The sequence below is a fragment of the Nothobranchius furzeri genome, chromosome 16 (assembly GCF_043380555.1).
Source record: "Nothobranchius furzeri strain GRZ-AD chromosome 16, NfurGRZ-RIMD1, whole genome shotgun sequence".
In the NCBI taxonomy this organism is placed as follows: domain Eukaryota; kingdom Metazoa; phylum Chordata; class Actinopteri; order Cyprinodontiformes; family Nothobranchiidae; genus Nothobranchius; species Nothobranchius furzeri.
The window spans coordinates 506,208-528,016 of NC_091756.1; the positions used below are offsets into that span (position 1 = coordinate 506,208).

General features: G+C 46.9%; 1 protein-coding gene across 12 annotated transcripts in view; it reads left to right on the forward strand.

Moving 5' to 3' along the window:
- Positions 1–18,363, forward strand: part of LOC107374279 (rho GTPase-activating protein 23) — a 171,207-nt gene extending 152,844 nt beyond the window's left edge. For 10 of the 12 annotated variants that reach the window (XM_054736349.2, XM_054736351.2, XM_054736346.2 and 7 more), the window contains 16 exons: positions 5,762–5,870; positions 7,944–7,983; positions 8,068–8,205; positions 8,331–8,639; positions 8,712–8,773; positions 8,848–8,921; positions 11,640–11,752; positions 11,896–12,048; positions 12,131–12,209; positions 12,287–12,360; positions 12,439–12,528; positions 12,714–12,839; positions 12,918–12,962; positions 13,029–13,122; positions 17,089–17,120; positions 17,199–18,363. In XM_054736349.2, coding sequence (XP_054592324.2) covers positions 5,762–5,870; positions 7,944–7,983; positions 8,068–8,205; positions 8,331–8,639; positions 8,712–8,773; positions 8,848–8,921; positions 11,640–11,752; positions 11,896–12,048; positions 12,131–12,209; positions 12,287–12,360; positions 12,439–12,528; positions 12,714–12,839; positions 12,918–12,962; positions 13,029–13,122; positions 17,089–17,120; positions 17,199–17,894 — 2,234 coding nt within the window. In that variant the 3' untranslated portion in view covers positions 17,895–18,363. Of the gene's footprint in view, positions 1–5,761; positions 5,871–7,943; positions 7,984–8,067; positions 8,206–8,330; positions 8,640–8,711; positions 8,774–8,847; positions 8,922–11,639; positions 11,753–11,895; positions 12,049–12,130; positions 12,210–12,286; positions 12,361–12,438; positions 12,529–12,713; positions 12,840–12,917; positions 12,963–13,028; positions 13,123–16,913; positions 16,939–17,088; positions 17,121–17,198 lie in introns of all 12 variants that reach the window. The other 2 variants (XM_054736352.2, XM_070545325.1) reach the window with 2 other exon arrangements.
- The last annotated feature ends 3,446 nt before the right edge of the window (positions 18,364–21,809 follow it).

Consider the following 21,809-nt stretch of genomic DNA (forward strand, 5'->3'; position numbering starts at 1 on the left):
AACTGCAGTTCAAAGGTAACTCATGAGGTGAATATATATGAACCCAGGTAGCAGTTTCTCTTTAGGATTGAGAGGAGATGCAGGAAGATAATAAACAGGCAGGACAGAAAAATAGCCAAATAAAAACAAGTTAGTTTTTGTACCTGCTGGTTGCAACAAACAGACACCATTGAAGGTAATCAGAAGTGAGGAACAGAAAATGAAATAATTATTTTAATGTTTAGAGCAGCAGGAACTCTGAGAGGCTGCAGGCGCATCAGTGAGTTTGCGGCCGCTGCGCAGGCGGAGGGGGGAGAGGGCTGAAGCAGGGGGAGGGGGGAGAGGGCTGAAGCAGGGGGAGGGGGGAGAGGGCTGAAGCAGTAACTACCGTTGTTAAAAGAGATGTCAAGGTCAAGGTAACTTTATTAATACCCGCAGGTAAATTTGATTTACCATGTGACACGAGAATTAGCGCCCAGTTACACACACAGTCACAAAAATACACACATCAATAAAAATATAAAAACAATGCATGAATAAATACAAATAGAGTAAAGTAAAATAGCCACACCAGACTCATTTCTCATTGAGAATCGTTGCTGCCTCAGGAATAAAGCTCCTTTTATACCTCTTGGTCCTGCACTTAGGCACGATAAGTCTCCGTCCTGATGGCAGGAGAGCAAACTGGGCATGCAGTGGGGGGGCCGTGTCCCTAACAATAGCTTTGGTAATTCTCTCTACCTGCCCACTGTACAGTTGTGCCACACTTTTCACTTGACAACCCGACCACTTTACTATCCTGTTCAGCATCTCCTTTTGTTTAAGGTGTGCCTGGCCAGACCACGAGGCTAAGGAAAAGGATAAAACACTTCCAATAAAAGAACAATAAAACATGGACATTATAGTCCTGTCCACATGGAATGAGGCCAGTTTTCTAAGGCAGTACAAACGCTGCTGGCCGTTCTCACCCACAGCATCACCGTTTCCCTCAAAATTCAGCTCCCTATCAATAATTGTCCCCAGACATTTATATGATTTCACCTGCTCAATAGTTTGACCTTTGATTATGGAAAGATCACGCTGTTGTTGAGGCTTCCTTCTGAAATCGATGATCATATCTTTTGTTTTAATGACATGAAGTTGTAGATATGATTCATCACCAAGAGATAAAATCGTCAAGAACAGGTCCATGGCTGTGTTCCCCTTCTCTCAGGAGACTTACAAGTACAGAATCATCAGCATATTTAATAACTGTCCTTCTCTCATGTTTGCTTCGGCACATGTTGGTGTAGAAAATATACAACAACGGGGACAAAACACAGCCCTGAGGAGATCCGGTAGACACAGTTCTCGTATCCGACAGGGTACTATTCGCTCTGACCTTTTGTGTTCTGTTGATCATAAAATCTAGTATCTACCCAAGCATGCTTCTACTCAGGTGAAACTGTTCCTCTAGCCTATTAACCAAAGCATGAGGCTGGATTGTATTGAAAGCGGACGAGAAGTCCACAAAGAGGAGTCGAGCATGAGTTCCTACTAGGTCCAGATGATGAAACAGCATATCCAACAGAGTGACCGTTGCATCCTCCACCCCCCCCCCCCCCCCTCCCAGCATGATGTGCAAACTGTAGAGGATCCAGCAGTCGCTGTGTCTGCTTTAAAAGCTCGCATCTAACCAGCTTTTCAAAGATTTTCATTAAAATGGAAGTTAGAGCAACAGGGCGGAAATCGTTTAAACTACCTGGATGTCTCACCTTAGGAATCGGTACAATTTCTGCATCCTTCCATAGTTTAGGGACCTTTTGTAACTGTAAAGATTCATTGGAAATGCGGTGCAGTATCGGTGTCAGCTGGTATGCACAGGATTTAAGTAAGCGGCCACAAATGTCATCTGGTCCTCGGCTCTTGTTCACTCTAACTGTTCTGATGGCCCTACCTATGTCCTTCATCTCAACTTTAAAATGCTCACTATCCTTACATTTCTCCATCAGGATCTCCCGTTCCTCGCTGGAATCCAGAACGTCAAACCGACAGTAAAAGCTGTTCAGGGCATTAGCTAGTTCCCGGTCAGTGTTAAAAGGTCTAGACAGATGGTTGTGTACTGTGCCTCAGAGCCATGTCCTGCAATAATTTTCATGCTAGTCCATGCCGAACCAAGTTTATTTGCTGCCATTTTTTCCTCCAACAGTTTCCTATATTCATGTTTAGCCTTTGTAATTTCTCTTTTTAACAGTATGTTAGCCCTCTGTAACTCAGCCACTGACCCCTGTTTAAAAGCCTCATTTTTCTCCTTTATACACAATCTCACTGCTTTTGTGACCCATGGTTTGTTGTTTGGATATATCCTGACACATTTATGGGGTATTATCATATCCCGACAAAAGGCCATATATGAGCAGGTTACATCAACCAACATGTCAAAATCATTTTCACATGACTGAACAAAGATGTCCCACTCTGTACAGTCAAAACATTCCTGCAGGTTAAGCACCGCCTCCTCAGACCAGGTGCTCACATCCCCGGTCCTTACTTTCTCTCTTTTAAACAAAGTCTTGTAGTTTGGCAAGAGATGCACACAGTTATGATCTGAAGATCCCAGAGGTGGAAGAGAGAAGGATTTAGAAGCATTCTCTATTGACCCGTAGCACATGTCCAGAGTTCTGTCCTTCCTACTAGAACAGGTCACGTACTGGTACAAGTTTTTAAGCGTCTTACCTAAATTCACATGATTAAAATCCCCCAGAATGAAATTCGGCGCATCTGGGGATATTGACTGCAGTCTGCACAATGTCAAAGATAGTGCTGGAGGCTACCTGAGCATTTGCTTTGGGGTGAATATACACCCTAGTAAAAAAGAGTTGCGGGAACTCCCGCGGCAGGTAGAAGGGGCGCATTGAGACTGAAAGCAATTCTACATCCGGGTTGCAGATTCTCTCACGTATCTTGATTGATTTGCAGTATTGCTGGTTTACGTATAAACATACCCCTCCGCCTTGATGTTTCCCTTTCAACTCAGCCTGTCGATCCAAACGAAGCGGAGCTCCGAAGCCATCAATCGCCAGGTCCGAATCCTGTTCTTGATGTGTAAGCCATGTTTCAGAGAAAGCCAGAATGCCGCACTGTCCAAAGTCCTTCTGATATCGGACGCATGCTTGTAACTCGTCCGTTTTATTCCTCAAGGATTGAAAATTTCCCATAATGATTGAGGGTAAAGGAATGCGATTTAGTCGGCACTTCCTCATGCAGACTCGCACTCCACCGCGTTTTCCATGTTTCCTTCTCCTCCCAAAAACAACATGGCTTGATCTTCCTTTATCCCTGTACTTCAACCGATGCAGCACCAGATCCGATTCAACTGTCTTGCCTGTCGGTCTCAGCTGTAGCAGCATCTCCCTGGAGTAGAGTTGCCTCCCCGCCATGACAGCTCCATTCCCTCCGGCAGCAAACAGCCACGCAATCAAAATTCCCAGCGCAATCAACCTGCATAAATCCATCTTATCTCTGTGAGAAGGATTTAAGGTTAGCTGGGGCACAAAGATTGTATTAAAATGCACCAAAAACACTCAAAAACCCATTCAACCAGGACGCCAATCTCTCACACAGCTGGTCGCAGCGTGCGCATGCAGTGTTTAACTTTGAAAATGTGGGCGCAATTTTAATTGTCAAAAACTCCAGCGAACCATTAGTTCATTTTGCTCAAATAGAAATTGAGGCCTGCCTCTAATTCTGGCCCTCCTTCCAATAAAGGCCTGGAGCTTGATGAGCTTGAGTAAAATACAGACCCGGACCTGTATTAGAGGATTTACGGTAGTTAGCATAGCATGTTAACATAGTTAGCATAGCACATTAACATAGTTAGCATAGAATGTTTAACATGGTAAGCATAGCACGTTAACATAGTTAGCGTAGCCTGTTTAACATGGTTAGCATAGATCGTTAACATAGTTAGCATAGCATGTTTAACATGGTTAGCATAGCACGTTAAAATAGTTAGCATAGCACGTTAACATAGTTAGCATAGCATGTTAACGTGGTTAGCATAGCACATTAACATTGTTAGCATAGCACGTTAACATAGCATAGCACATTAACAAGTTAGCATAGCACATTAACTGTTAGTATAGCACATTAGCATAGTTAGCATAGCACTTTAACATGGTTAGCATAGCATGTATAACATAATTAGCATAGCATAATTTAACGTAGTTAGCATAGCACATTAACATAGTTGTACACATGTCATATTTATACATCTGATACAATTCAGATCACCTTCAAAACTCAGTCACACACCCAGGGCCGTTTCAAGACATTTTGGGGGCCAAGGCAAAATGCGCCCCCCCCCCCCCCCCCCCATAACTGGGCTCCCCAGAAGCCTCTGTGTAATCCATACCCTCTCCAGTAGTGTTAGTTATATGGTGTTTATAAAAGCCCCTCAGACATCACTGACATGTTCTAATATTATCAGATGAAAAACAATTATCAGACATGCTGTCTCATCTGCTGCTTTTCTAAACTTGCAAAAAGTAACAAAACCATCTGAAAGCCACTATTTGTGGATTCTCTGAAAGTTTCCATGGAGTGTGTGACAACTTATTTTATCATTGATCCTATCGTCTAATCTCACAGCTGAAACAAGCATCCTTAATAATCTGTGCACAGGAAGCGTACCGATGCTGTAGTAAAACAAAAGGTATAATAATTTATTATTAATAAAACCTTGTTGCTGCACTAAAGCAGAAAAATGAGATTTTTGCATTAAATATACTAAATATTTACATATGAATTGTTTTAGAGCCCTTTAATTGGCAGAATCTGATATTAATTTAGTTCTTACAAAAAATGGGTCCCAACATGGTTTGTGTGGCGTTGCCATAGTGTGACATCATAGGCACAGATCCCTGTCCTCTTGTTTGGAAATGGAAATATGGTCACCCTATATTAAACAAACTGTCCACCCGGGCTTTTGCGCTGCACAGAGACGCTTCGCTGCCTACGACTGGACGTCAGTTGAGAGTCAGTCTCGTGCAGACTGACCAATGAAGAGAGGGCCTCAAGTTAAGACCCTCTCCTCATTGGTCAGTCCACACAAGGTGGGTCAAAGGTTACTCTGGGCGGGTTACGTGATGTCAGGCATTCAAGTATTGAGTATATTTACTGCATATTACAGTAAAATATTCTGTATGTGACCACATTATGGTGATCCTCGGGTCGTGCCAGTGTTAATCTGGCCCTGCGTATCAGGGCCTTTCCTTTGTGTCTGTGTATACACTGCCCCCTAGTGAACTAAATGCGTAGTGCGGTGAGTCAGACTGGGTTCAGAAGAGCGAGGCGAACACTGACGTCAGCCTGCGCCGCTCAGAATGCCAATTGTGTTTGAATTATGAAACACTTAATGCAGGGCGGGCATGAAAAAGACATATCAGTTCCTCTTTCTTCATCCTTTTCATTAAGTCACAGAATGGGCAGTGATGAAGGAGAAAATTAAAAAGCAGTTTAGAGGATTGCTTATTAATTTTATTTATGAGTCAAATTTGGCGGTGGTAATATGGAAATGAAAAATATTTTCTGCTACTGCATAAATAGCTTTGTGTTACACATTTGCTTCCATACTGAATTGACACAGATCTGCGCGTAAGTACGTTTGATAAACCGGGCTGTTTATGGCTGCCCTGTTGACCACATCTGTTTTGTTTCTGAATTGCTTGCGAACCAAACAGTGCTATAACAGTACTTTACTCTCCCCTTGTGTGCCTCCTCTGACTCTTTCTCACCTCTCCAGGCAGTATTAAAAGTCGTCGCTCGTCCTACCTTCTGGCCATCACCCCTGAGAGATCCAAGTCCTGTGATGAAGGTCTCAACACCTTCAGGGACGAAGGCAGAGTCTTTTCGTAAGTTGCTCTGGGTTTGGTCTGGACTACTAACGCCACCAGTAGTGGCTGGTGAAAAACTGTTTGGTGGAGCTAATTTGTTAGTTTTCCCTTCTCAGTCTCCTCCGTCATAAACCCAACAGCAGAGCTATCACAGCAGCTGCTGTAAAGATAATAACTCTGGTTTTATCTAACTGTGGTTAGCTCACTGGATGCTGATCTGCACCAAGTCACTGTCACGTTAGCAGGAGTTTGATTAAAGGTGCATACATGCACATTAAGGCAAGGGCCAGAAGGATGATGTTAAGAAGAAGAAACAACAAAAATCACCAGGTGCTTCACAAGAACAAGTTCTTCTTGACTTTGTGATTATTGTGGGAGTTTTCTTTTGCATTAATATTTTAAAAACATGCTCCAGTAACGGGACAGCAAAGCCATGACACTCACACAAGGTTACAGCTTTCCACGGCTTGCTTCAGCTGCAAGAGGTTGTCTCGAAAAGCTTCCTGGATGATGTGGCTGTTTACTTCCTTCCTGTTTCTTAAGGTGTTTTTCCAGGAGCACTACTAAAAGTGCAACAGCCCAAAACAGCCAACCACAGTGTTGTTTTGTTTCCTTGCCAACTGCAGCAGACAAAAAAAATGTCATGGGTGGGGTTGGCGCAAGACTGTTGTGGGTGGGGCTTTAGGTGTATCCAAGACTTGTGGCGTGATGGGCTCAAAATGCGGGAAAAACAATGGAGGGTCTACTTGTGTTGTTGAACTTTGCCTTGGCTCTGTGGAGTGCAGAGAGAGTCTGCAGACAACAACCTGGAGAAACCTGGATGCTGCACAGCGGAGAACCCAGAAGTACCGGTGAGTGTGAACAGCCATACAGCTTCATGGCACCCCAAACAAGCTGGGATATACAGAAGAACTGCTCAAAGTCACTGGACGTGCACGTTTGAGGTTAAGCTCCTGCTAGCGCGAATGTCTGCAGGCTTGAGAAGATTACACCCTAAAATACTGCCATTGTGAATAGTTTCAATATTTCTTAGTTATACACAGAGGTGGAAAGAGTACTAAAATTTCCTACTCAAGTACGTGCGCGCGACCATCACCTCATGTTGCAGCATGATAACGCACGGCCCCATGTTGCAAGGATCTGGACACAATTCCTGGAGCTGAAAACATCCCAGTTGCTGCATGGCCAGCATCCTCAGACATGTCACCCACTGAGCATGTTTGGGATGCTCTGGATCGGCGTATACGACAGCGTGTTCCAGTTCCTGCCAATATTCAGCAACTTCACACAGCTATTTAAGAGGAGTGGACCAACGCTCCACAGGCCACAACAACCTGATCATCTCTATGGAAACGGAGATGTGTTGCCCTGCATAAGGCAAATGGTGGCCACACCAGATACTGGCTGGTTTTCTGCCCCATAAAGCAAAACTGTGCACTTGTCAGGGTGGCCTTTTATTGTGGGCAGTCTAAGCCACACCTGTACATTATTCATGATGTCCTCAGCCCCTGATATGCCACACCTGGGATGCGGTGGGATTGATTTTCTTGGTAAAGGAAAAGTGCTCACTAATACACATGTAGACACATTTCAGAACATTATTTCAGAGCCATGGGTCTTTTTAGATGTTTGAGTCCAGCTCATAAAAAATGGGAGCAAAAACAAAAGTGCCGCGTTTATATTTTCATTCGGTGTAACTTCGACCCCCGCATGCTCGTGGCAATCAGAGGCCTGCTGTGCATCGTGCGCGTGCACACATCTTTTCATTTTTCAGCGGCTCCAGGGCCTGCAGGTACAGTCTGCGTCACCCCGGCTCTTATCAGTCACATCAACACACCGGCTCTGAGAGCCGCTCTGTTAGCGACCGACGCATCATCGCTACATGTGTGTGGGCTGCCGTAGATGCAATTCTTACTCATGTTCATGAAATCCTTTGCAGAAAATTCTGTTTCAGGACCTTCCAGTTTCAGCCCGTTTCATGGCTGCTGGCCTTGGAGCCACAGTGTTTTTATAAGGGACGTGCTACTAGGGCCGAGGCCTTCTGCAGTCAGCTTCTGTGTCAGCGACTGATGTTTTCTGTTTGTTACACAGCAAACTACCAAAAAGAGTCAAGAGCTTCTTCACTGATGGGGTGAGTGGCTCTAGCGAGCTGCAGTCGTATCACCTGACTACCTGTGTCTCCATTCAGACTTTAAATCTCAGCTTTGTGTTCCAGTCTCTGGAGAGCCTGCGAGTTCAGGAGGAGGCCCGGTCCAAACGCCACTCCACCTCAGAGCTGGGAACCACCACCGTCAGTCACGTCCGCAAAGAGGGCTGGCTGCACTACAAGCAGGTCCTCACAGAGAAGGGAAAGGTGCTTGCGTGTGTGTGTGTGTGTGTGTGTGTGTGTGTGTGTGTGTGTGTGTGTGTGTGTGTGTGTGTGTGTGTGTGTGTGTCCTGCTCTTAGTGGACCTTATCCTTTCTTGTTTCTGACGGTAGAAGGTCGGCGGCAGCATGCGGCCCTGGAGGCGTGTCTTCACCGTGCTTCGCCACCACTCGCTCTTTCTTCACAAAGACAAGCGGGAGGCGTTGCTTCATGGTACGGGGGCGGAGCCTAGCCAGGACGAACAGCCACCAATCAGCATCCGGGGCTGCCTGATTGACATTGCCTACAGTGAAACCAAGCGTAAGCACGCGCTGCGACTGACGACGGAGGACTTCTGTGAGTACCTGCTGCAGGCTGAGGACAGGGACGACATGCTGGCCTGGATCAGGGTCATCAAAGACAACAGCAAGACCGATAATGAGGTCAGTTTCTGCCTGACTTCTACATGTTGTATCAACACACACGGTCTGAGCGGCACTCCACTTCTCTTCTAGGAGATCGGGTTCTCCAGACAAGCTCTCATCAACAAGAAGCTGAATGACTACAGAAAGCAAAGGTTTGTGTTTTGGGTCAGAACCGAGCTCAACTGTTGTAGGAGTCGTCTCACTTGTGTTTGTCTCCTGTGTCCAGCCTGACTGGCAACAAGTCAGACCCATCTCCCAGAACACATCGAATGGTTCCTCCCTTCCTCCAGGCCAAAACAGGTCAGTGAACAGAAGCTCCCAGTCTGGCGAGTCTCATCTGTCTGGACTCACCAGACCCTCATCCATCAACCGTACCTCCACACTGCTGTCTGTATGTTTGTGTGGTGTGCACCATCTCGTACCCGTGTGTACAACTGTTCCTACACACCACAACAGCTCTGACCATCTAGGAACAGCATCTAGCAAAGGGATGGGATGCTCTGGCGCACCCTTGGCCCAACGTTCTCCTCCACGCGTTTCCTCTGGTGGAACTGATTCCAGCAGTAATGGAGAGAGTGCGCAGGTCGAGCACGTCTCTGATTTTGGTGGCCCTTCAGTGGCCCACAAAGTCTTGGTACCCGGAGATCATCAGTCTGATGATAGCCCTCCCATGGGAGCTCCCCATCAGACCGGACCTTCTGTCTCAGGCTCAAGGGGAAGTGCTGCACCCGCGCCCCTGTCTGTGGAAGCTGCAGGCCTGCCTACTGAAAGGTCCAACTAGCTAAAGGTCTTACCCCAGTGTGCGTGTGTGTGTGTGTGTGTGTGTGTGTGTGTGTGTGTGTGTGTGTGTGCGTGCGTGCGTGCGTGCGTGCGTGTGTGTGTGTGTGTGTGTGTGTGTGTGTGTGTGTGTGTGTGCGCGCGCGTGTGTGTGTGTGCGTGCGTGCGTCGCTGCATGCTTGCTTGGTATGAGGATTGCTGTATAGTCACTGACACTAGTCAGTGACTCGATGCAACTTGCTGGGTTCCTTATATAGGAAACATTATTTCTGATTGGCTTAATGAACTGACCTGAATTGGAATGTTTATTATGTGAAGCGCCTTGAGACGACTCTTGTCGTGATTTGGCGCTTTATAAATAAACTTGAATTGAATCGAGTTACAGAGATAACTCTGGATAACCTAGCCTTTTTAGATGGAGGCATGTTGGAGGCAGGGCAAGGGAGAGTCGTCTTTACCGACTTCCATGATCCAGGGTGTGTAGATGTAATGAAATTAATTTCCTTATTTAATTAAGGACCGTAAGACATTAAAATGTCATATCTAGTATGAAATCCATCTTGTGGACCACTGGGTTATTTAAATCAGAAGATTGGACTTTTTGAGGCAGGGATTAGATAACACCTTGTCTTAACTGAGAGACAAGAGAAGAGAGAGACCTTCAACCGTTTAAGATGATTTATTACTACATAATTTTAAACAATTTAACAAGACTAACTCTAATGATGGATGTTCTGTTTGAATGAGGTGTGAGGTGGTTGGTGTGTGTGAATGAGTGTCATTCAGAACCCTCGTATCCGGAGAGACAAGTCTGAGTGGGAGATGATGTTTTGCTCCTAACTGATCAGAGTGTGAGACTGGTAGTCATAAACACATGAGACGCCTTTTTGTCGCATCCACATGCCCTCAGTGAGACCTCCAATGATGGATCCAGAATGCCAGGTCCACAGACCTTCCTTTCGGTACTGGAGCCAATGGTACAGTGTCACAGCACGACAAACTAGTCCTTGGATAGTCTCCAGGTAAACAGCGACGGGTGGATCACAGAAGTCAAAAAGGGGACCCTCCTTGGGTCAGCGAGTTCAGCTTTTATTCTGAAAGGAACTGTTGTTGGTTGGTAAAATCAACAGATTTTTCCCAGCTTGACGTTCTCAGCTTAAAAACAAGTACAGCTGGCCGGTCCGATACTTCACTTAGCATGCGGTGAACTTCATGGGATCTTGAGAACTGAACTTAAGATGGTGTTGGAACTGTTTTATTAATCTGGATGTTTATGATTCTGGACGAATCAAAGCTGACAGATTTATAAACACCACAGAAGCTCTGCCACGCTTGAGACTAGGAAGGTTCTGATTGGATCAGCAACAGCAATGTGTCGTGATTATTTACCTTACGTGTGTCAGTGTGTCTAGTGACTAGAATAAGTCATTTACTTATTAAAACATATTAATCATAATATTGTGATTTCACAGATCGGTCACATAGTATTATTGACTAACAGTTGTTTTGATCAGCTTTATTGAAAATAGAGTTTTAAATAGTGATTTAATAAAACAAAAGAGTCTCTTCATCTTCTGTCTTCACTGCTGGAACGTAAACAGTTTAGAAGCAAATGCATGACCTTGATGCTGTTTCATGCACTCTGGTGCCGTGTCAAAGGCAACTGTGGAAAAGGTTAAATAACCTTGAGGAATAGCTCCTTCATCACGTTACACAGACTAATACCAACCACTCTGACGCCATTGTTTAATCTGATAACTTGTTAAATTACACCCAGGCCAGATGTGTTTAGTGAACCAGACATCACACCTTTTGAGTCACTCAGAAAACTCTTAAACACACCAGGTCATGTTTCATCACAGTTCATCCATTGTCTCATCTAACATCACTGTGTCACCATTTATAATCATTAGCCTTTCATCATCATTAATATAGTAATACAATACTTTTATAAACTATATTTTTGTCTCTGAGTCAGATTATTATAAAGTGTTGTCTCCCTGGATTAACCAAACTACCTAGTTTCATCATCAGTCCAATATTAAAGGATCAATAATATTGATGATCCAGATTTTTATGGATTTTTACATTTTATTGAATATCTTTATATTCTATTGGTAATTTATTAAACGTAACCACCTACATAACATTACACCATGTCTACCCAGATCACACAGTCCTGTTCCAGGTCCGTGGTGTAAATGGTGCATTTAATGGATGTCTGCTACTGTGTGTACTCAGATGACAGCAAGGCATTGTGGGGCATCAGCATCATGAAGAAGACCAAGAAAACAGGAAGTCCAAAAGCCTTCGGAGTGCGACTGGAGGACTGTCAGCCTGCTGTTAATCATAAAGTAAAGAGACTTGCTGCACAGGAGTGGTTTGTAGTGCAGGCCGGGTAGTAAACCGGCAACCTGGTGACAGTAGACACATGGAGTGGTGGTTCTGTCTGAGCCAGAGAGTTCCTCAGCAACAGCAGCTGCTTTCCTTCCTACAGTTTGTCCCTCTGATTGTGGAGATGTGCTGCGGTGTGGTGGAGGCCACGGGTCTGGAGTACACGGGGATCTACCGTGTACCAGGGAACAACGCCTTGGTGTCCAACCTGCAGGAGCACCTCAACAAGGGCCTGGACCTCAACACGGCTGAGGAGGTGTGCAAGGCTCATGTCCTCACCAGTTTAAAATCACAGATGGGTTGTGTTCCTGTGGATGAGGTTATGTGTGTCTTCACAGCGATGGCAGGACCTCAACGTGATCAGCAGCTTGCTTAAGTCCTTCTTCAGAAAGCTGCCTGAGCCTCTGTTCACCGATGGTGAGAGCAGAAGACCCTGTATCTGTTGAGAATGACAGCGTTCCTAACGTAACCTTTATAAAACCTTCACTGTGCAGACAAGTACAACGACTTCATTGAGGCTAACAGGGTAGAGGATGGAGAAGAGCGACTGAAGACCATGAAGAAGCTGGTGCGTTCCAACTCCTTCCTGTTTCACATCTTTAAGCAGACTTGTTCTTGTTTGGATTGATTCTCTGCTTTCTTTCAGATCCACGACCTCCCAAATCACTATTACCACACCCTCAAGTTCCTGGTAGGCCACCTGAAGAGGGTGGCAGACCACTCTGAGAAGAACAAGGTAAACTCACCTGTTGTCCCAGAGCTGATGAAGGCTCTGGCCCAGGCAGCTGGTGGTGATGTTAGTGCCTCCGAGGGTGTGTGAGGGTGCTTTGTGCTTTTATTTTTCTACCAGAGCTGGTTCTGGGTTAGTTCTGGAGTCAGTGTGGTGAAGGAAAACCCCTCAAGTGTTGACCCTCTTTCCAGATGGAACCAAGGAACATAGCTCTTGTGTTTGGCCCCACCCTTGTGAGGACATCAGAGGACAACATGACTGACATGGTCACACACATGCCTGATCGTTACAAAATAGTGGAGACGCTGATCCTCCACGTAAGCCTTCCCTCAGAACCTGCTGCCTTTAAGCTGCCTGTAGAGTCCCTCATGTAACACGTCTGTGTTGTCCTACAGTACCACTGGTTCTTCAGCAATGGAGAGCTTCGCCAGGAGGCAGCGGTACGTTGTCCACATCAGCTGTTCACTGGGTGGCTTGGATCATTTATGTTGAGTTTGTGTCCACAGGCACCAGAGGACAAGTGGGACATGCAGCCTGTCCCCAACATCGACCACCTGCTGACCAACATTGGCAGACCGGGTATGCCTAGAGAGGCGTCAGGTAAGGGCGAGTCCACTAAACAGCTCATCCAATCACAGACTGGTGTTCTACAGCTGATGGACGGTCCCATTATTGGTCCGGTGTTTCCAGCCGAAGGCAGCCTCGGTCCCAGTCTGTGGATTTCTTTAACAAACCGTTTGTCCTCTTTGGTGGCAGATACCACTCATCTCAAACCATGCTGGCGTCACCAGATGTGTAGTTCCTGCTCACACAATCCCGAGTCGTCATAAAACCACTTTAAATATTTAGTTGGTTTTTATTTTCAAACGCAAGGATGGCAAGTGTGTTGCCCCCACCACCACCCTAGGACCATGGGACGAACAACACATCCTGAATCCCAGTTCTTCTGCTTGATGGAGATGCATGAATGATGTCATTCTGATCAGCAGCTCTCTGAGTCCAGGTGACTAGGTCTGACTCGTTACAAGGATATTAATCATGAAACAAACCTCGGCCTACCGCATACCCATGAGAGCGGAGAGTAACCTTCTGCATCACTTCCTGTGAGCAGCTCCGCCCTGGAGTTTGGGTGGAAGGCTGCTAACACGAACGACGTTGCGTTTCCAACAGGTCTGTCATCTCATCAGCATATGAACCATATCCCCTCCAGTACACTATCAAGGCCAAAGAGATGGTCTGCAATGCCACGGCCAGGATCGATTCCAGATTCAGCGATCATCCAGACGCTCCTCTCTTGGAGTAGGCCTAACCTGGGAGGCAGAAGCCCATTTCTCACAGACCGAAGTACGGAGGCAGTCCAGACAGACTACCATAAGCGCCTCGTGATTTTTATCTTGAGAGGCGCTATAGAAATGATATTTTCTTCTACTTCTTCATTCACACCGGCTGTGGTTTGTGTGCTGAACGTCTCCAGACATCTGCTCCCACAGGAGCACCAAACGGTTAGAACAGTGATCCCCAGCCCTGGTCCTCATGGTAAACACCAGCATGCCCCTGCTGCCACACACCTGGACTCAGATGAATGAATAATAATAATAACAATACATTTTATTTCAAGCGCTTTTCGAAGCTCTTAAGGTCACTGTACAAGCCAAAATATAACAAGCAAGCAATTCAAACAACAAGAAATAAGTGCTAAGAGTAATTCCCAAAGGTAGAGTCGGAGCAGTACAATGGATAATAGACTAAAAAGAGTAGATGGAAGGAGGACAGTTACAGTGAGTAAACCAGGTGGAACATGTGAGTTTTGAGTTGAGACTTGAAGGTTGAGAAGGAGTTTATATTGCGGAGGTCAGGCGGTAGAGCGTTCCAGAGTTTTGGAGCTGAGTGGCTGAAAGCTCTGGCTCCATAGTACTAAGACGAGTGCGAGGAACAGACAGGGAAGGTGAAGATGATGATCGGAGAGAGTGAGTGGGAGTGACAATGTGGAGGAGATTAGAAAGATATGGGGGAGCGAGATTATGGATGGCTTTAAAGGCATGAAGAAGTATCTTGTAGTCAATTCTGTATTTGACAGGGAGCCAGTGAAGTTGCTGCAGGACAGGGGTGATGTGATCAAAAGTGGAGGTCTTGGTGATTCTCCGGGCAGCTGAATTTTGGACTAACTGTAACTTGAGTGATTTTAGAGGGAGACCGGAGAGGAGGGCATTACAGTAATCGATGCGACTGGTGACCAGGCTGTGGACCAAAATAGCAGCGGAGTGCTGACTGAGGGAGGGGCGGAGCCGATTGATATTGCGAAGATGAAAATAAGCAGCTTTTATTGTGTTGATAATATGAGGAATGAAGGATAAGGTGTTGTCTAAGATGGTACCCAAGCTCTTAGCTTTGGCGGTGGGGAGAAGTGTGGTGTTGTCGAAGCTGAGTGAGAATGAACATGTCTTGGATAGAGATGACTTGGTGCCAGTGAGGAGGATTTCAGTCTTATTACTGTTGAGCTGTAGAAAGTTAGCAGAAAACCAGGATTTGACTTCGGTGAGGCAACTGAGAAGGGAGGATGAAGGGAGCGGGGGTTTTGGTTGGGTAGAGAAGTAGAGCTGGGTGTCATCGGCGTAGCAGTGAAAATGAATATTAAATTTCCTGAAGATATTGCCAAGTGGGAGTAAGTAGATTATGAAGAGAAGGGGACCTAAGACTGAGCCCTGAGGAACTCCAAAGGTAACTGGCTTGGGGTTAGAGTGGAAGGTGCACAGTTGGACAAATTGAGTGCGATTAGATAGATAAGATTTGAACCAATTTAGAGGAGTTTTTGAAATGCCGATGGTGGATAGTCTATGGAGTAGAACTGTGTGTGAGATGGTGTCAAATGCTGCACTGAGATCGAGTAGGATGAGGATGGAAATCTGGCCTGAGTCTGCTGCAAGAGTGATTCTCTGCAGCACTGGATGTCCTCCTGAGGAGGCAATGTAAATCAGGTGTGCTGAAGCAGAGACCTGGAGATGCGTGTGCCCTGAGGACAGGGTTGGGGATCACTGGGGTAGAAATGTGACTTAATAGGTTTAACCCACCCACTTTCTTCATGGATGACCCCGCAAGGAAAGTTGACCATTGAGCAGGATTGATGGTTTATCCCTTGAGGTCCACGTGGCAGGGGTGAGGTGGTGCTCACTCCTCACTGCTGCCACATGGACCTCAAGGGATAAACCATCATTCCTGCTCAATGGTCAACTTTCCTCGTAGGGTCACAGCCATTAGGACAGTAGGAGGGTTAATGGGAAACCTATCAAGAGACTGTGAACTGATATCCTGCAGGGGAAATGCAATGCAGGTTTTATTTTGAAACATACCGGATGTACCCTGCTGAAGCACACCTCACTTCCTGTCTGGCTTGTGTCATTTCTTTAGCTTCATGATGATCGTCATGCAGCATCTAGAAGAAATGGACTCCATGTAGAAACTTTCTGGAGCTCCGAACTAAACCAGACCACAGCCGGTGCATGAACGTGGAAGCCGCATCGACTAGAAGTCTAGACAGAAGCGTTTGTGTTGCTATACGCTAACCAGAAGCATGTCAACGCCACCTACGGTACCGGAGTGCAGCCAGAGTCTGGTTTCCTCACTCACCCGTGACCCAGGAGAAAGGCTATTGTTGGTTTAGCATCCAGGAAACAGCAGAGAATGTCTATGCTAGTAGGAGCTAACTGTTAGCATTAGCACCTCCACCGCACAGCACAACTCCTGCAGGCTTGTGTTATTTGTGGAGATAAAACATCAACACTGCAGAGCAGTCGTGTTGCTGTTAGCCAATCAGAAGAGATATAGAATATCACAATATCAGGAAGTAAGACTCCAGATCCAACCGTGTTCTGATCACTTCTAGTTCCTGAAACAGAAGCACCAGAGACCCCTGCAGATGTGTTGGAGCATGAGAGAGATACAGATGTTCTTGTAACTGAACTGGAGCCCTCAGTGTGGGGTTGCACATGTAGCTGGTCCACCCTTCCTCCACCGGCCTCTGGGGCATCCACAGGTTAGGGAAGACATCTAATCCCTCCCACGACTTCTGGGTTTTACCGGGGGTCTCCTCCCAGTGGGAAATGACCAGGAGAGCTTCTGATGTGGAGCTTCCATGGATCCTCCCTGGACAACAACCTGGCCTGTAAAGCTGCTTGTATCCAGTATCTTCCAACGCTTCCCATCATGCTCTGCACACAACCAGCCTTTGTTTGCAGTTGGCTCTGAAAGCTCTGACGAGTTCTGGGACAGGAAGTGTCTCAGCCCTCTTTTCCTCGTCTGTCTGTGTTTGTGAACTAACTTCCTGTTGATACTCACAAAGTTTCCACTTGTTTCTCGCCTTCTCTCCTTTGGCCTCCTCTGCTCTCCGTCTCTAGCAGAGACCCTGGATCAGCCTCTGCGGTAGGGCCAGGTCTTCCTCCTCCTGTGTGTGTGTGTGTGTGTGTGTGTGTGTGTGTGTGTGTGTGTGTGTGTGTGTGTGTGTGTGTGTGTGTGTGTGTGTCTCCAACCCTCTCAAACGTGGTTCTGACTTGGTTTCCATCTCTCCGTTAGAGTCCACCACCAGCGGCTCTGTTAATTCGAAGGTAAAGTCGCCTCCTTCCTGGACACTAATTCTGTCTTTTGAACTGTAAACCGATGAGTGTTTTTATTCAACCCGTTAGAATTCTTCTGGCTCCAGAAAAGACCACTCTGCCCGGGACTTCCTGTCCAGGACCATCATCTCTGCTATGACTCGAAAACGTAAGAAAGGCGTCAGCACCCGCGCTGACGAGGACTCAGACCACGAACCGGTCAAAGCCACCAACTATGGGGGTGAGGATGGTGTGGTGGAAGAACATACATGTTCTAGGGCAGATGAAGGACCACAGAAGGAAAAGGTTGCAGATGCTGAAGATGGAAAAGAAGGAAGGACAGAAACAGGTGCGAGGACCGAATCTGGCAAAACCACTTCAGCTTGGTGGCTTCGGCCAAACCAGAGCCCCGCCCCCAACACCACATTGCACCTAAAGAGTAGAGGACGTCCCTCCATTCCCCACTGGATCTGCCCCCAACTGCAGCAGCAGCCAGACCAGAGACAGGCTGCTTCAGTCCACTACAGGATGACCTGGGTTGGGAGGGCCAGATCCATGAATGTGGAGCTGGAGCTGGACTGGAACCAGGACCAAGTCAGAGATGCAAAGGCAGATGGGGCGGAGGTGATCAGAGTCCATGAGCCTGGACCAGGACCAACTGTAGGTTCTGGTTCAGAGACCCTTCTCCTCCCCCCAGCTTCGGGCTCCTCTGTGGTGCCGAGGAAACCGGTTCGAAACCCACAGGACAAGACGGGGGCCGGGCGCCGTCACACAGTGGTGGTTTAATCCGGCTAAACCCGTCCTGGTCTTCATTCCCCGTGATCCCCGAGAAGCCTCCAGACAACGGCGTAAACACAGGCCTGGTGTGTGTGTGTGTATGTACTTGTATGTGTTTCAGGCAGCTACATGGACGTACGCCAGATGTTTTCCTGGTGTGTGTGTGTGTGTGTGTGTGTGTGTGTGTGTGTGTGTGTGTGTGTGTGTGTGTGTGTGTGCGTGTGCGTGTGCGTGCGCGTGCGCGTGCGTGTGTGAGTGTGTGTGTGTGTGTGTGTGTGTGTGTGTGTGCGTGTGCGTGTGCGTGTGCGTGTGCGTGCGTGTGTGTGTGTGTGTGTGAGTGTGTGTGTGTGTGTGTGTGTGTGTGTGTGTGTGTGTGTGTGTGTGTGTGTGTGCACCAGTTTTGTACCTGCTGTAAAGTGACCTCATTAACCCGTGTACATGAACACAAATACATATATATTAAATTATTTGTTTGGGACATGAGCTGGTCTGGTTTTTGGGGCGTGTTCATGTGCAGCAGTGATGGAAGGGGGCGGAGCTGAAACTAGACCAGAACAGATAACTGTTGGGTTTGCTGCCTCAGGTTGCAGATGGACTTCTAATGGTCACAACGTTCCTCTTGTCACTTGATACCAAAATCCCACTACATATGAGACGAAGACTTCAAGATCCAGCAGGACCAGTGTCCAACACCTGATCCAGGTGGTCCAGCTGTGGGAACAGGGGTCCACCAGGTGTGGGTCCACCAGGTGTGGGTCCACCGTGAGAAGAGCCGTCAGCCCTGTGTCCTCCACCAGTACAGCTTCATGAGAGCCTGTGTGTGCATGTGTGCGTGCGTGCGTGCATGCATGTCTGAAGATGCTAGGACCCCCCCCCCCCTTGTACTTTAGACCTGGGTTTATGCTTATACGTCACGGAGCCGCCGATAGTTTGCAGCGATTGTTCATCCTTTCATGAATCTTCAGCCACATTTCGATGGACATCAGTGTTTAGTGATCACCAGATCTGTAGAAGGTATTAGCTAATGCAGCCCCTCAGGGCTGTGTGCTAAGCCCCCTGCTGTTCACCATCTACACCCATGACTGCATTCCTATTCATCGCTCTAATAAGATCATTAAGTTTGCAGATGACACCACTCTAGTAGGTCTTATCCATAACAACGATGACGCAGCATACAGAGATGAGGTTTGCCATTTATCAGAATGGTGTGATGATCATAACCTCTCTCTTAACATCAAGAAGACCAAGGAGATGGTTATTGACTTCCGAAGGAGTAAGGATGCCCCCCGCCCTCTCTGCATTAAAGGAGCTGAGGTGGAGAGAGTTCCCTCCTTTAAGTTTCTCAGGATTTACATCTCTGAGGATCTGTCATGGACAATCAATACCACTGCCTTGGTCAAAAAAGCACAACAGCGGCTGCACTTCCTGACAGTCCTGAAGTGGAACAGGCTGCAGACCAACCTCTTGGTGTCTTTTTATAGAGCAATTATTGAGAGCGTGATGACTTACGCTATCCCTGTGTGGTACGCGGGGTGCACAGTAGCTGATAAAAACAGATACCAGAGGGTCATTAGAGCGGCGGAAAAGGTGATTGGATGCACCCTTCGCTCCTTGGACACTATTGCCCTGCAGAGGTGTCTCACTAGAGCAAGGACCATCTCCAGGGACATTTACCACCCAAACCACTACCTTTTTGCCATGCTGCCATCTGGGAAAAGGTTCAGATCCCTCAGCTGCAGGACCGACAGACTGAGGAAGAGTTTCTTTCCCTGGGCTATTAGAACCCTGAATGGACAGAAAAATCAACCCTATTGATATTATTTATTGTATTTTGTAATGTCTTTGTTTTTATTGCATGGTGCATATTGTACTTGTTTTAGCTATTTTTATTAGTATTTTTAGCAGATGCCTAATGTGGAGCTCTAGGAAATTTCGTTGAATGTGCAATCATTTAATGACAATAAAGGATATCTAATCTAATCTAATCTAATGCACGAGAAAGGCCGTGCGTGCCTAAAGCTCATTCCAACGCCCAGTCATCTTCATCAGTCATCAGAACAGATGCTGTATGGCCTCACCATCATAACAGCTCCTCTCCTGCTGCCTCATCTTGTGCTGCGAAGCACAAGACTCCAGCAGAAGACCTTTGACCCTCATAAAAGGATCAATGATTTTATCCCTTTACAGACTCATTACAATCACAGACCACTGACCGTTTTATCTAAGGTGGCTTTAATAGGACTTGATGACTTGACAGTAAGAAAGAATCTAAATAACTGTAAACTGTTGAAATGCATTATTTCAGATTTTAAACACACCAAACGGATCTAGTGGATGGGTTGGCGCTGATTTTGTCATCAGTCACGTCACATTTTAATGTCAGCACATTAACAAGGACAGTTACATCACATTTACATCCACAGTAAGTGAAATACTTCTTAGCAACACATGTGATGTCAGGGGACCTTCATAACGCCGCCCACATTTCTCCTGCTCTCTGATTGGTCCAACACGGACCTTAAAAGATGGACTCTCTCCAGGGACAACGCTACATGAACACCTCTTGGTCTCACAACAGAACATCTTCTAGAGACAGAACCAAACAACCATTATCTGTTTTAACCTGCATCAACTGCATCAGACATAAAACGACCCGTCAGCGTCCAGCAGAGGTGAACCAGAGGGGTCCCAGACCAGCCGACGGGGGTCAAGGGGTCTACGACCTTTGAGTACCCCAGGAGTAAATCCCACTCCTCCGCCTGGTCGAGACGACTTGGCTTTGCCAGCTGGAGATCCCAGGAGCTCTCACCACTGGTGCGTAGACCAATCAGACATCACCAAATGCAGCCAGATTATTATTGTAATCCCAGACTTCACATCTATTTTTAATTAGACTCTTAATAACATCCAAGATCACGTTTCAGTAGTTTGGTTCTTGGATGATCATTTATCTACACTTACTCGGTGCGACCATTAGCCGTAGAATTATAGTGAATAATTTTATAAACTACATTTTTGCTTCTGTGTCAAATAAGTGTTGGTTTGCTGGCGTTACCCAAAGTCGGATATTAAAGGTTCAATAATATTGATGATTCATATCCTCAGCCGAGTGTGAAGCAGCTGGGATGAGAATCAGCTCCTCTAAATCTGAGACCAAGGTCTTGAGTCAGAAAAGGGTAGAACGCCTTCTCCGGGTCAGGGATGAGGTCCTGCCCCAAGTGGAGGAGTTTAAGTATCTCGGAGTCTTGTTCACGAGTGAGGGAAAACTGGAGCGTGAGATCAATAGGTGGATTGGTGCTGCGTCTGCAGTGATGCGGGCGTTGTACCGTTCTGTCGTGGTGAAGAGAGAGCTGAGTCAGAAGGCAACGCTCTCGATTTACCGGTCGATCTACGTTCCTACCCTCACCTGTGGTCATGAGCTTTGGGCAGTGACCGAAAGAACGAGATCACGGATACAAGCGCCTGAAAAGAGTTTTCTCCAAAGAGTGGCTGCCGGGCTTGGTCATCCGGGAGGGGCTCGGAGTAGACCCGCTGTTCCTCCACATCGAGAGGAGCCAGTTGAGGTGGCTTGAGCATCTGGTCAGGATGCCTCCTGGACGCCTCCCTGGGGAGGGTTTCTGGGCACGTCCAACCGGGAGGAGACCCAAGGGAAGACCCAGGACACGGTGGAGGGACTATGTCTCTCACCTGGCCAGGAAACACCTTGGGACTCCCCCGGAAGAGCTGGCCCAAGTGGCTGGGGAGAGGGGAGCATGAACCTCCCTGCTTAGGCTGCTGCCCTCGTGACTTGACCCCGTATAAGTGGCTGTAAATGGATGGATGGATTGATGGCTCTGCCTCTATAACGTGAATTGCAGCTTCAGGGTTTTAAAGCAAAGGTTCGCGGGCCAGGGCCGGATTGTGGGCCACCTATTGAGGGACACC